Source organism: Vidua chalybeata, chromosome 1 (genome assembly GCF_026979565.1).
Source record: "Vidua chalybeata isolate OUT-0048 chromosome 1, bVidCha1 merged haplotype, whole genome shotgun sequence".
Classification (NCBI taxonomy): domain Eukaryota; kingdom Metazoa; phylum Chordata; class Aves; order Passeriformes; family Viduidae; genus Vidua; species Vidua chalybeata.
The window spans coordinates 2,488,662-2,502,598 of NC_071530.1; the positions used below are offsets into that span (position 1 = coordinate 2,488,662).

Consider the following 13,937-nt stretch of genomic DNA (forward strand, 5'->3'; position numbering starts at 1 on the left):
CAGGACACAGGACGTGGTCCCACCAAGAGACTGGGAAGAGCCAAGGCCGGGGCTTGGAGCAGCCTGGTCTGGTGGGAGGTGTTCCTGTCCTGGGGGTTGATCCCGACTCATAGAAGGAAGAAAGGCAAAAGCAGCCCCAGTCCAGCAGAATTTTGGGAACAGGCAGAGTAATTACAACCCCCTCCATTCCTTTGGAAAGCCAGACTGAAATTGCCAGTGACTCTCCAGTTCTCCCTGGGATCACAACACCCATGGCTGCTCCTCCTGCAGAGAATTCCAGCCACAATATCCCACTGGCTCCCAATCCCTCCTCCCAGGTGTTGGAATGGAAGCCCCTGAGGGCACAGGCCCAGAGGGAAATCCAGGCACAGGGAATGAACTGAAACCCCTGGAGAAACTGAGATATATGAAGCCACAAAGTGAAACAGAAATATAGATTTAGAATATAGATTTTAGCTTTTAGTAGAAACTTATACTAAGTGCCTTGATCTAAAAAGCTGCAGCAGAGAGCAGAGGCCTTTTTGCTCATAGGCACAACTCTACCATAGCAGTGGTATTTCTATAAGGTTACCCTGCCCCAGACAAAATGTAAGCTTAGCTCTTACCTACTCAAAATCCCACTCAATTATTACTGTTTCACTACTACTACCATAACAAAAATAACAATATATCCCCTTAGAACGCTCACCTTCAAAAGAACATAAAATAAAGACTTTAGTACAACACAGACACAACCTATTCCTTTTTACTCTCACCTCGAGTAAAACACCCATCATGAAGCCACACCAGGGAAATGCAGTGGCAGCTGTCCCTTCCTCTCAGTCCCACCAGCAGGAATCACAGAGCCCTTAAGGTTGGAAAAGCCCTCCGAGTTCATTGAGCCCAACCATTAACCCAGCACCACAACCACCCAACCCTGTCCCCAGGTGCCACAGCCACACGGTTTTTAAACATTTCCAGGGATGGTGATCCCACCACTTCCCTGGGCAGCCTGTTCCAATGCCTGGCCACTCTTTCAGTGAAGAAATTTCCCCTAATATCCAATGTAAACCTCATCCAGTGCAACTTCAGGCTGTTTCCTCTGTCACTTGTCCCCAGGGAGAAAAGCCTGGTGCCCACCCTCCTTTCAGAACAGCCTTTTGGATGCACAAACTCACTCCCTCCAAGCTCAGCTTCCACTTTGCTCTATTCCTGAATGCTGCCTGTTGTACTTGCAGTTCCCCCTATCATCACTGACTTTGCATTGTCCAGGCCTGCCACAATCCCTGGTTTCCTTTCCAAGGCTGTGGGATATTGTCCCAGAAGTGCTGCTATGGTTTACCACAGCCCCGTGTCCCAGCTGCCTGTGGCTGACCTCCCAGAATATTTAATGCACAGGGTTTGGGAGGAATAATTGCAGCTCACGTGGGTTTGTGGATGAGGAGCTGTGCTTAAAACCCTGAGAAAAAGAGTTTATTGTGGCAGCATTACCCTGCAGGGCTGGCTGCAGAGGTTATCCCTGGTGAGGATGAGTTATTGACAATTAAATGCCAAGGATGAGCCCTCACAAGTGGGAGCCTCGGGCTGTCCAGGGTTTTGTGCAGTGGGAGAGCAGAGAGTGGAAAGTTGATGGAGCAGGAGGCTGCTGGCAGCTTGTGCAACCACCCAGGGGTTGCTGAGGGACAGGGAGGGAATCTCTGTCCTTTGTCACCACCTTCTGAGCTGTGGGAAGGGATCCCGAGCCACCGTGACACATCTCACTGGGTGAGAGGTGTTCCACCGAGGAGGGAATTTGTGTCCTGTCACCCTGTGCCACCAGCTCTCCTTCCAAAAACACCCCCAGAAATTACAAAGCTGGAGGGGGATGAGCCATCAGGGGCTGTATCAGAATCCCAGAATGGTTTGGGTTGGAAAAGAACTTAAAGGACACCTTGTTCCAACCCTCTGCCACTAGCAGGGACACCTCCCACTAGAATTCCACACCTTTCACTACAAATTAAAGTCATGGAAGCTCTGGGAATTGTGTTGTCCCTCCCACCAGGCTTCAGGACCCCCATTTTTAGTGAAGACAGGCACACACTGACTGAGGGCTGGCACAAAGCTTCCCAGGGCTCTCGGGGTTACAGGTCTCAGTGACACCAGGAATTGTCTCAAACCAGCCCCTGAGCTGATTTAATGCACTAAACTGGCAGAGATGTAGTTTCTGATGCTGAAATATTTCAATATGACTTTACTGGCTGCGTAACTCCATGAGAAATGAAAACCAAAGCCAAGCCAGAGGGGAGGGAATAAAAGCAATAGGAAGTGGTAAAACAAATAAAGATTTGAACTGGCTGCCTGATTGTTTTTCATTTTCACTTTTATTCCCCTTGCTGCCCTTTCAAATATCTCCGTGGGGTTTGATACGCCTGTGGTGGCTGGGAATGCAGGGAGATGGCAAAGGGCTGCCTGTGGGATGGCCACTGACAATCCCCACAGCTTGGTGGGCCAAAGCAGGGCTGTGGAACAGGTAAAAAAACCACAAAGCTGGATCCAGATGTGCCCCCATGGTGCCTGCTGGATTCTGGAGTTCCAGCCCAGCTGTGCTTCCCGATTTGTGACTTTTCCCCCTTCTCCTTCACAAAGCAAACCCAGCTCCCGCTCTGGGCACATTCCCACTTCCAGGGAGAGAAAAGAACCACCCTGGGCACCAGCTCTCTGCTCCTTCAGCTGCCCCAGAGCCAGGCAGGTGTCCCCAGCCCCGTTTTTGACACACAGCTCGTGCCAGCGGGTGGGCAGAGCACATCCACGTGCCAAGGTCACCTCTGCCCACATCTGTATTTCTCCAGCTGCAGGGAATTCCAGGTGAACACCGCACACGTCTCAGCGCTGGGGGATGTGTGATAAGGTTATCACTGCGGGGCACAAGGGGAGAGCCCAGCCCTGCCCAGGGCCAGCTGCACCAACTCAGCGCGTTTCCAGCTCCTGGAAAATGAGCCTCCCCTTCACTCGGGGTTTCGGGATCGGTGGGTTTGGGCTGGCGCTGCCTGTCCTGGAGGTTTTGGCGGGGTCATTCGGGGCCGTTCCTGCCCGGAGAGCTGCTGGTGCTGGCAGCGGGAAGGGGCAGGATGGCCTCAAAGAGAAGGGGAAGCGCGGGTGGCAGCGGCGACTCACGGCGATTCCTCGGGGCTGTGGGGTGAATTCCAGCGCAAGGAGCCGCAGCCACACCCGGGGCACTTCAGGAACCACTTCCCAGAGCGCCAGTGAACATTCCAGGGGGAGGGAAACAGCGCTTAACCCTTTAATACAGGGATTCTCCATCCCTGAAAAATATTCCAGATCAGTTTGGGCTCAGGCTCTGAGCAGCCTGATGGATGGAACACGCCCCTGCTCCTCGCAGGGTGTTGGATTTAATGACCTTTAAAGCCACACCACGATCCCATGGTTTTATTCCCATGCAATGCTTAGCAGAAATTCCCACTGCCAAACGCTATCATTGACCCCAACCCGGTACCGCTGACAGCTTCTGCAAGGGCGTTAAAAGAGGATGGAGGGCAGCTGGTGAGTCCTGTGGAAAACCAGGAACCTTTGGAGTCTCTTTTCCACCCTGACAGCCAAAAATGTACCTGGAGGGGGAGGACGGCCCTGTGCCCTCTCTGTTTGCAGCACCCAGTGGATTTTAGGGGCAGGAATGGAGGTGCTTAAGGAATGACGGGACGTGGCACGCAGTGCCATGCTCTAGTTGCCGTGGCTGGACTCCATGAGCCCGGAGGTCTTTTCCAGCCTGGCTGATCCTCTAATTAAACGGGGAGCAGCCGGCACACGGAGAGCTGGGCTGGGCAACCCCCCCACGGCGCCCACAAACCAAACCGCGAGACGTGGGAGCGCTCTGCGCTGTTCCCTCGCTCGCTCCATGGCCGGGGAACGCGGGGAAGGCCGGGGGGGTTCCCAAATTCCTCCTCCGGGATCGCGGGGAGCGCCCGGCGCCGCTCGGCACCGTGAGGCGGCCGTGAGGGCGTGGGCGTGGCCAGGACGCGAACGGACGTTAGGGGCGTGGTCTATACGGAAAAGGGGCGTGGCCTGAGGAAGGGGGCGGTCCCGCGGCCCCGCCAGCAGGTGTCGCCCTCCCGGCGGACACACACAAGATGGCGGCGGCGGCGGGCGGCGGCGCTGGGGGGACTCTCTGACGGCGCCGCCATGTTGGTGAGGGCAATAACGGCGCCCGCGCTGCGCCGGTGGTGCCGGGGCCGGCGGGGCGCGGCCGCCGCCTGTTTCCCGCTGGGCCGGGCGCTGCTGGGCGTGCGGGGCGCCGAGGCCGCCGTGTTCCTGCAGGGGCTGCTCACCAATGACGTCACGCAGCTGGTGGCGGAGGGCGACGCCCCCGCCGCGCTCTACGCGCACGCGCTGAACGCGCAGGGCCGCTGCCTGTATGACGTCATCCTGTACAGGTGAGACCAAGCGGCGCGGCCGGAGTGGGGGGGAGCTGGGAGAGACCATTGGGTGGTGGGGGGGGGGGGGTGGCTCCTGTCACCGCCGTGTGACATTTCCGGCTTAAATTTCTGCATTAATGTGCAAAAAAAGCGCTTCCTCCACGTGTGTGTGTCTGTGTTTGTGTGTGTGCGTGTGTCTGTGAGGCTTGCAGCCTCTGGGGATTGTTAGGAATGAGCCGCTTGACTCAGCCAATAGATCAAGCAGCAATTCAATTTATTGATTAATATGGTAATATGAGCAAAGACAGCGCTGGGTGCGGCGGTGGGGGTTGTTGGCCTTGCTCGTGTTTATCGATCATGCTCATGCATATTCATAAGCTTTTCTCAGTGTCTCCGTGAGCTTTCGGCAGGTTCCGTTTCTGCCTTTTAACATCACAATTCTATACTTCAGGACCGTACATCTGTGATGGTGATGTCTGGTTCCTTTCCAGTTTCTATGCTGTACATCCCAGGATGTGTGTCCAAACGGTGGGGTCCAGCCTCTATTTTCTGGGATCATTCATCTATGGTAGCGATGTCCAGCTTCCCCTTTTGAAATAATTTATTGACAAGCTTGATATCCAATTTCCTTATTTTCTTAGGACCATTAATCTATGGTAGTGATGTCCAGCTTCCCCTTTCGAAGTCACTAATCAGCAATCTTGATGTCCATCTTCCTTCTCCAGGAGCTTGAGATAGGGTCCCTTCCCTTTCTGTTTAAATCCTTTGTACATTCTAAAGCTACACTTTAAAATCCTTACTACTAAGCAACGTTCTAAGGTTATAATTCAAAACTCCTTATTACAAAACAACTTAAGACTTATATTTGTTATTTGCAAACAAAAGATTGGCTCAAAAGCCTTGGAACTCATCTTTATAGCTGTCCCATGGCCGTGTTCCACACATTTCATAAGCACAGCTGCACGGGCTGCCTTTATTTACCTGCCGTGAAACACAGGTTTGGATTTCACAGACTCACCACAGCACAGAAGTGTGATGGCTCCAATACCCCCACGTGTGGGATGCTGCCTCTGCCGGGCTGGGAGAGCTGGGGGTGCTCACCTGGAGAGGAGGAAGCTGCAGGGAGAGCTCAGAGCCCCTTCCAGCGGGATGGATGGGATTTTGGGAAGGAATTCTTCCCTCTGAGGGTGCTGCTTCCCAGATTTGCTGGATCCCTGGCAGTGCCCAAGGCCAGGCTGGACAGGGCTGGGAGCAGCCTGGGATAGCAGAAGGTGTCCCTGCCCATCCAAGGGTGGCACTGGGTGGGCTTTGAGGTCCCTCCCAACCCAAATCCATCCTGGGATTGTGTGACAGCAGAAGGCACAGCTGGACAAAGCTTCTCCCCAGCTGAAACTGCCTTCACTGTTGGTCAGGATAGAGAATTCCACACGGGCAGACCTGCTTCTGCCCCCGGGAGAAGTGAGGGGGGTGTCTGCTAGGAAAGCCACAGCAGGTGGCTGAAACAGTTTCAGGTATTTCACTGTGGCCGTGTGGGTGCTGCTCCCTCTGTGCCATCCGGAAATTTGCACAGAAATGTCTGGATTTCTGTGCAAATCCAGAAATCCTGGTGCGGAATTCTGGATTTGCACCAGCATCCAAATAAAAATCCAACTTTGCTTTGGCTCCTGCTGCTGTGGGTGTTTGTTTTCCTGACCTTGGGGGTGTGATTTTTATTTTTTTTTTTTTATTTTTTTTTTTTTTTAGGCTCCACAGGAGCACAGCAGAGGAGCCTCACATCCTGCTGGAGTGCGACAGCAGCGTTCTGGACTCCATCCAGAAGCACCTGAAACTCTACAAGATCCGCAGGAAAGTCACCATCACCCCCTGCCCCGACCTCTCCCTGTGGGCTGTCATCCCTGGGGATGCCAGTTCCCTCCCAAAATGTGCAGACCAGGCTCTGCTCCTGACCCCTGACCCCAGGGCAGAAGTCATGGGCTGGAGACTGATTGCAAAGAAAGGAGCAAACCTCTCAGAGATTATCCCTGGGAGCCAAGTTGGAGATGTTCAGGATTACCACAGGCACAGGTATAAACAAGGTAAAGCCAAGCCCTGTTCTGCACTATGGGATTTGGGGGTCCACATGCTGATTTAAGGCAATAATAAGTTATAAACCCTTCATTCTCAAGTCTTAATGCCTTTAATTTGTTAATTAATACATGTATTAATTGCTACTTTGAGTATTAAAATGTGCTGGAGGTTATAATTCTGCCTGGTGGCAATGTTTCAGTATAATTTTCTATTATTCAGATTATGGGGATTGGGCAGGAATGCTAAAAAAAAGCCAGGATTATTCATTTTCTTAGAGAGAAGCTTCTGTGGTTTGAGTAATTTTGATTATTTTGGGATGATGCACAGCTCAGGTGTTTGGTTGTTGCTGAAGAAAGAAAAGGAAACAGCCAGACTTGGCTTCCTAAAAATTTTATGGCTGGATTTGCTGAGTTAACTCTGAGGCCAAGGAGACTGGACAGGGATCTCAGTCCTGGGAGCCCCAGTGCCTTTGATTTTAGTGTCTCCATGGTGATAAAGGATTAAATTAATTGGGAAGGAGGGAAAGATGATGGTCCTGTGCTGAAACTGGGATCCCTTTGGGTTGGAAAATCAAACTGAGAACGAGCCAGACAATTCAGAGCACAAATCTAACGAGGAGCAGTGTTTACCTTGGTGCCTCAGGTTTGAGCTTTTATATTTTCAGATTCTGTGCTGCTTTAGTGTGTGGGTCTGGGCTTCACATTAGGGGATGCTGAGCTCTGTGCACAGAGCAGGGAGACAAAACAATTCCTGCTCCAGCTGGGCACCAAGGACAAATGATCCAAACCTCAGGCCCTGGAGCACAAACAGCGTGGGCTGGAGAGAGAAAAACAAGCAGGATGGGAGTGCCTGGGCTAAAGCTGGAATGGGACAATGAACTGCAAGGTGCAAATGGAGCAGAGCTGATCCCAGTGAGAGCCCCCGGGAGCGCTCGTGCATTTTGTTGTGGCAGCAGCTCTCTGGCTGCAGAGAGCAGGCACAGACTTTCCCAGGCATTTTCCCAGGGAAGGCTGTGAGGAGATCTGTCCTGGCTCAGGGCAAATTTGGGAGAGAATCCCCAAAGGGGTTCCTCTAGAAGGCAGATTCGATTGGCCCCTCCCCGCAACCGATTTGGGGAAAAATACTTCCCTGGAGAAAAGTGGAAAAAACTGTTTATTAAACAAGAAAACCTAAACAATGAAACTTCTTGCCGCTTTAAAAGAGAGACAAACTCAGAAAATCCCCTCCCTGTGCTGCAGCTCAGCTCACTCAGTCTCTGATCAGTCCCTCCAGCACTGGAAATGCACGGCCCAGGCCCTGCCCGCTGGCCACAGGTGTGAGCTGCCGGTGCTCTTCTGGGTGTTCAGTCCAGAGCAGTTTGAGCAGGTCCAAAGAAAAGGAAAAAAACCACAGTCCAGGGAACTTCTTTGCCTCAGCTAGCTAAAACTAACTAAAAGCAAAGGAGAGCTCTGTCTCGCTGTCTGTCCATCCGCAGACAACACAGCCTGGGAGAAGAAATGTGGAGGAGTGAGTTTAGTTTCTGAAAACAAACTCCGTGCTTCTTCTCCCTCCCCTCACTCCTGGAACAAGTCCTAAATGTGCAAAACTTATTATTCAGTATAAACAACAGACGATTGGGGATAAAAGCATCATACAGTCAGCCTAGGACAAGATCAGAGGAAAGAATGAGAAACAATTCTTATCTCCACTTGTTGCACCTGCTGTTGTGCACATGTGGAATGTGTCGTGGAGATTTGTGATTCCTTAATTGGACACAGGATGGTGTTTGGGTTGATTGATCAGTGAAGTCAAAGCTGGATCGGACTGGCTGCAAGGGTTACTGAGGTTCTTAATGAGTATAGGATAATATAGGATATAGATATAGTAATGAAGCAATTGATCAGCAATAAAGCAATTGATTAAATCAATAATAAAGCAATTGATCAGCTTTCTGCACTCATGGAGTCAATGCTAGTTATTACCTGGCTGGGGGCTTGCAGCGACATTTTGGGACCATTTTGGTTCATCTTGGCTGCAGCTCTGGCTGGGCTCTTGTGCTGCCCAAGGATCCATGGATGCCTTTAATAAATCCCTGCTTTATTCTTTAGGCTCAGTCTAGCCTCTGCTCTAGGTCAAGCCTTGCCAAGGCATCAACCTGCTGGCTTTGTTCTCGCCCTAGGGATTCCCGAAGGGGTGAAAGATCTCCCCCCTGGAGTCGCCCTCCCTCTGGAATCCAACCTGGCCTTCATGAACGGCATCAGCTTCACCAAGGGCTGCTACATCGGGCAGGAGCTGACGGCCAGGACCCACCACATGGGCGTGATCCGCAAGCGCCTGCTGCCCGTCAGCTTCCCGGAGCCCCTTCCCGGCGCCGGCGTTCCCGAGGGCGCGCAGATCCTCACGCGGGCGGGGAAACGCGCCGGCACCTTCCGTGCTGGAGGAGGAGAGCTGGGCATAGCCCTGCTGAGGCTGGCTCACCTCAGCGAGCCGCTCTGCATCCACCTGGCAGGGGACAGAGTGAAGCTCAGCGCCAGCACGCCCGAGTGGTGGCCCAAAGCTGCTGCTAAATAAGCGAGGGAGGGGGTGGGAATGCTGCTGTTGGCTGGGGGGAGGTTTGGTCTTGCAGGATTCCTCAGATTGGGATAAACAGCCAGAACCCAAAGCTGGGGCAGATCACTGGGTTGGATCTGCCGTGGAGAGAGAAATCCAGGGAATTGCAGCTTTTCCTGAGGGTAATCCCCACTTTTTTAAGGGTGCTGTGAGTTGTTGGGTTGGACCCTGTTTAGGGGGTGCCCTGTGTTGTTGGGTTGGACTCTGGATGGATCTCCAGGCTGACACTCACTCCCTCAGACTGTGCTCTCCCAAGCAATGGGATCAGGAGTTTCCCTGTTCCATGCACTGATTTTTTTTCAGTTCAGAATAACCATTCTGTGCTATTATAATTCTGTTGTTTTTTTTTTTTTTGAGTGGAGATCGTGCTGCTCTTATCAAGATGTATTCTCAGGCTGAAGTTTTTTGCTGCAAATTGTTCCTTGCATTGAGCTTCTTAAACTTGCTGATGGGGCTGGCGTTCCTTGCCACCACTGGAATTGTGTTCAGGAAGAGGAACACCTTGTGCTTCACGTGTCAGGCCTTGATTTTAACTCATCCCAGCTGGGAAAGAAAGGTCTCAAACCTCCTGTCCTGTCTCCTGCTTTGGTGCCAGTGGAGGGAGCAGAGCCAGTTCCTCTGACTCCCTTCCCTCCAACCATTTTTTTTTTTTTGGGAGAGGAAAAGGATATTTTCAATGCCACATGTGCTGGCTTGGCCTGGCCTTGCTGGGGGAGGATTTTCACCATGTTCTGGCTCTACACCTCCACGCTCTCCGTGCCCCTCACACCCTGTCCCTGCTGCCACCTGCAGCTGGGGTTTTCTCCATCCACCACCCCCAGGGTTTTCAGAGCAGCCCAATGCCTTGGCATTTCTTTGCTTCATTTTTTTTTTCTGGCTGCCAACACTCCTCTGCTTCCCCAATTTTTCTTCCTGCTGCAACATATTCCTCTCTTATTCCAAAGCCAGCCAGCTCCGTGCCTCCTGACCCTGTCAACCTGCAGTGATTTATAGGAACCCTTTTTATTTTTGTATTGTGATCAATCCATTACACAATGAGAGAGCTGCCCAGGTGAGATCCCATTTTGTCCAAAACAAAAAACAAACAAAAAAAAGCCTTTGCATGAATATTTGTAACAAAACCCGTCCAAAATCACATTCTGCCTTTGTTTCAGTGTTACAGTGAAAGGAATTTGTCTGTAAAAAAAATGTTTTTATTGATTAAAACTCTATGGTTGCTGTAAAATGATTCTGTGGAATACCTCATTAATTATTACCTCTGATTTAAATGTGACTCATCTGAAAGAGAAGATGCCTTTTTTTTTTTTTTGCTTGGTGTGAAGAATAAAGAAGAATAAATGCATTTTCAGGTTGCTTGCTGACGAGAACCATGCCTTAGACTGTTGGTCAGGTGTGGGATTGGTACCAGAGTCTTTCTGCTGGGACAATAAATGAAATTGGACCCTTCAGAGGCCACAAAGACGAGGCTGTGCTGCCCAGCTCGGCCCGAAGCAGCTTTTCCTCTGCCACCCATTGTGCAAAGGCTGCTCAGAATGGTTTTATTGTCCTGGGGTGAGCAGAGCCTGAACAAACACTGAATAAACCCCTCTGTTTGGGGAAGCCCTGCCTGGGACACGCGTTTCTTCTGTCTTCCTCACAGTGTTTGGAAGGCTTTTGTTGCTGCCAGCAGCTGCAGGTGACACAAGGTTAGACACGAGAAGGTGCTGGGGTGAAGAGGTGTTTGATGGCTTCTGGAAAATAAATAAAAAAAATGAGGTAGAAATGGAGGGGAGCAGCTATCCATGTTATCCTTAATTTTTTAAAATTTAAATTAATTAATTTAATTAAATTTAATTTATCCATGTTATCCTTAATTTTTTTTATTCTCCTTCACAGCCTTCTCCACCATTAATGACTGGAGCCAGGTGATTTTGGGGCTGGAGGGTGCAAGAGTTGATTTTGCCTCTCTGAGAGCCATGGAATTATTAAGGCTGGAAAAGACCTCTTGGATCATCAGCTCCAACCATTAACAGCACTTCCAAATCCAAACCACGAATCCACGTCCCCAGGTGCCACATCCACCCATTTTTTGGCCACTTCTGGGGATGGTGACTCCACCGCTTTCCTTGGCAGCCTGTTCAGGGTCGGACTTTTCCAGTGAGGAAATTTTTCCTGAGCACCAACACGGTGCCCAAAGGTGACCTGCTCCGATTCCAGCCTCAGTCCAAACAGCTGGAAAATGTGGGGCCCCTTCCTGATCCCCTTTTTGTGTGGGTCCCCCCTTGCTGCCTCAGTTTCCCCTTCCTCTGCCTCAGTGATGCTTTCTGAGGGAAAAGAGTGGAGTAAACACTTGGAATAACCTGAAATCCCAGTGGGATAAGATAGGAGTCACTGGCAGAGATTGCAGAGGGGAATAGATGAAATGATTGCTTTCAGGAAAATAAAGTTTTCCTCTTTTTTTCTGCCTTTAATGTTGTTAAAAAATTTCTAGGAGCAATGCTTGTCTTCATTGTTAATTTTTTTTTACCTTCTCTGTCATAGTAAAATGCCAAAAAAAAAAAAGTTCTCTTGGTGTGGTGAGGAGTCCAGAAAAATTACAGCTTATACTTCAGTCTACTCTATTTTATATAAATAAATATAAATATAAGCATAAATATATGCATAAATATATACATAAATATAAATATAAATATCACAACAAATATATTCTCTATATATATTCTACTATACAATATATAAATTCTATAGATATATATATTCTACATATATTCTGCTATATATTAGATATATAATTCTATATATAGAGATATATATGCTATAAATATAAATATAAATAATATAAATATCACAACAAATATATTCTATATATATTCTACTATATACAATATATATATTCTATAGATATTAGATAAAGATATAATATATATTCTATAGATATATCTATTCTATAGATATATCTATAGAATATATATATTCTACTATATATTCTATATATAGAGATATATAATTATATATATTCTTTATATTCTATATATTCTATATTATATCTATATAGAGTGAGCTGTATATTCTGTATATATCTAGAAATATATATAACATATATATTCTATATATAGAGACATATATTCTGCTATATATATTCTATATATTCTATATTATATCTATACATATATATATATTTTATATAAAGAAATATATATAACATGTATATAGATATATATTCTACTATATATAATATATATTCTATATATTCTATAGATATATCTATATTCTATATATATTCTACTATATATTCTACATTATATCTATACATAGATACATATTTATATATATAGATATAAAAATATATATAATATAACATATATATATATTCTACTGCAGTTAAAGTCGCTGCTATTCCCTGTTAAAAACATAATTACTCACAGGGATTCACACTGCTGTGACCAAGTTTTGTGTGAGCATCTTCACTCTAGATTACTTTAAAAAGTAATACTTTTAAAAGTAATATATCTCACCAATATTTGTAGTTTAATATCAATATTTGGAGTGGTTTTTCTTGCTGCTGAGACAGCGCTGAACCCTTTCAGGCCTTCAGGGAGTGTCCAAAAACTGCCCAGACAAGAGGCAAAATTGGATTTATTCCTCACAGGTTGCCTTGGTGCTGCTTTTCCAGGAGACTCAAATTCTCCAGGGTTTTCAGGGCTGGAAAATTTGGCAGCTTTCATCCCCTTTTCCCAACAATTCCTGCTGAAACCACTCTCTGCATGGGCATTGTGGCACTTGGAATGTGATTTTGAGAGCAGGGTGTAGCTCCTGCTACTTCTAATTATTTAATATTTTTGGGAGCACAGTTTTTGCTGGATAGAAACAAAGACAAACGCTACATTTTGGCTTTAAATCCTTTTTTCCCAACCCTTTCCCTGTGTGGTATTTTGCTTTTTTAGACTGTGAACCCTTCAAGGAAAAGTCTTGGGTTTTTTTTTTTTTTGTTTTTGTTTTGTTGGTTTTTTTTTTTTTTTTCCTTTTCTTTTTTTTTCTGTAACCGTGTTTTTGACCCAGTGGAAATAATTTCTGCCTAAACTGTTTTTGTGGATTTGTGTCTGGATTTCCTCTCTTTCCCTCTCATCCTCCTCCCACTAAAATCAGAGTTTGTGCTTCAGTGCTCTGCTGCCACAACTCTGGAAATGTTTGGGCTTTCTCTATTTTCCTTCCTGAGATTTTTGATCTTTCAGGGTTTTGAGAAAAAAAAAAAAAAAAAAAAAAAGTGGAAATGGATATAAAAGCTTCTTGTTTCAGTTTTATATATTATTTTATTCTCCACCTGTGCTGACTACTTGGGAGCTGGAGGGTGCCTGGGAATGTCATTGGAAGTTTTGGGACAAACCAGAGGGGGAACAGCAACTCAGCAAATAAAAGTTGGGTTTTTAGAGCTGATCTAATTTCCTACTTATTGCTGTGTCAGAAAAGCTGCAGGGAATAAAATGAATATTTGTGCTGTGTGCCATTCACATTCTGTTTTATTAGAGCAGTTTTATTCATATTTTGGAGATTAGCTAAAATATATGTACATCAAAGGTAGCTTTTGTAATTTTTTTGGATGGGTTTTCTGTGGTTTTTCTTTTTAAATTTGGTGGGAATTTAGCACTTTCTATTTTTTTCCAGTCTCAAGATGAATAATTCCTGACTGATGATGGACTCTGCTTCCCAGCAACCCAACTAAATTGCGTTTTCACTGGGTTTTGTGTCATTTTCTTCAGAAAGATCAAGATGGATCCGTTTGCCATTTTGCCATTTCCATTGTCTCTGGATACATTTATTTGCCGAAATTACATTTGCTTTTTTTTTTTTTTTTTTCTTTTCTCTTTTTTTTGGTAGGGCTAAAAATGGAGTCACGAGGAGGGATGATCAGGATTT

At 47.3% G+C, this 13,937-nt stretch overlaps 1 protein-coding gene across 1 annotated transcript; it reads left to right on the forward strand.

Moving 5' to 3' along the window:
• Positions 1 to 2,156: 2,156 nt before the first annotated feature.
• On the forward strand, positions 2,157 to 10,272 carry IBA57 (iron-sulfur cluster assembly factor IBA57). Its single transcript, XM_053951597.1, has 3 exons — positions 2,157 to 4,406; positions 6,132 to 6,463; positions 8,614 to 10,272. The coding sequence occupies exons 1-3, from the start codon at positions 4,156 to 4,158 to the stop codon at positions 9,003 to 9,005; spliced, it is 975 nt and encodes a 324-aa protein (XP_053807572.1). The 5' UTR covers positions 2,157 to 4,155; the 3' UTR covers positions 9,006 to 10,272.
• Positions 10,273 to 13,937: the final 3,665 nt, after the last annotated feature.

Excerpts from the sequence above, each read along its gene's own strand:
- IBA57 (XM_053951597.1), top strand. The coding sequence starts at position 4,156 with ATGTTGGTGAGGGCAATAACGGCGCCCGCGCTGCGCCGGTGGTGCCGG. Across the intron at positions 4,407-6,131 it reads TATGACGTCATCCTGTACAG|GCTCCACAGGAGCACAGCAG; the intron begins GTGAGACCAAGC and ends TTTTTTTTTTAG. Across the intron at positions 6,464-8,613 it reads CAGGCACAGGTATAAACAAG|GGATTCCCGAAGGGGTGAAA; the intron begins GTAAAGCCAAGC and ends TTCTCGCCCTAG.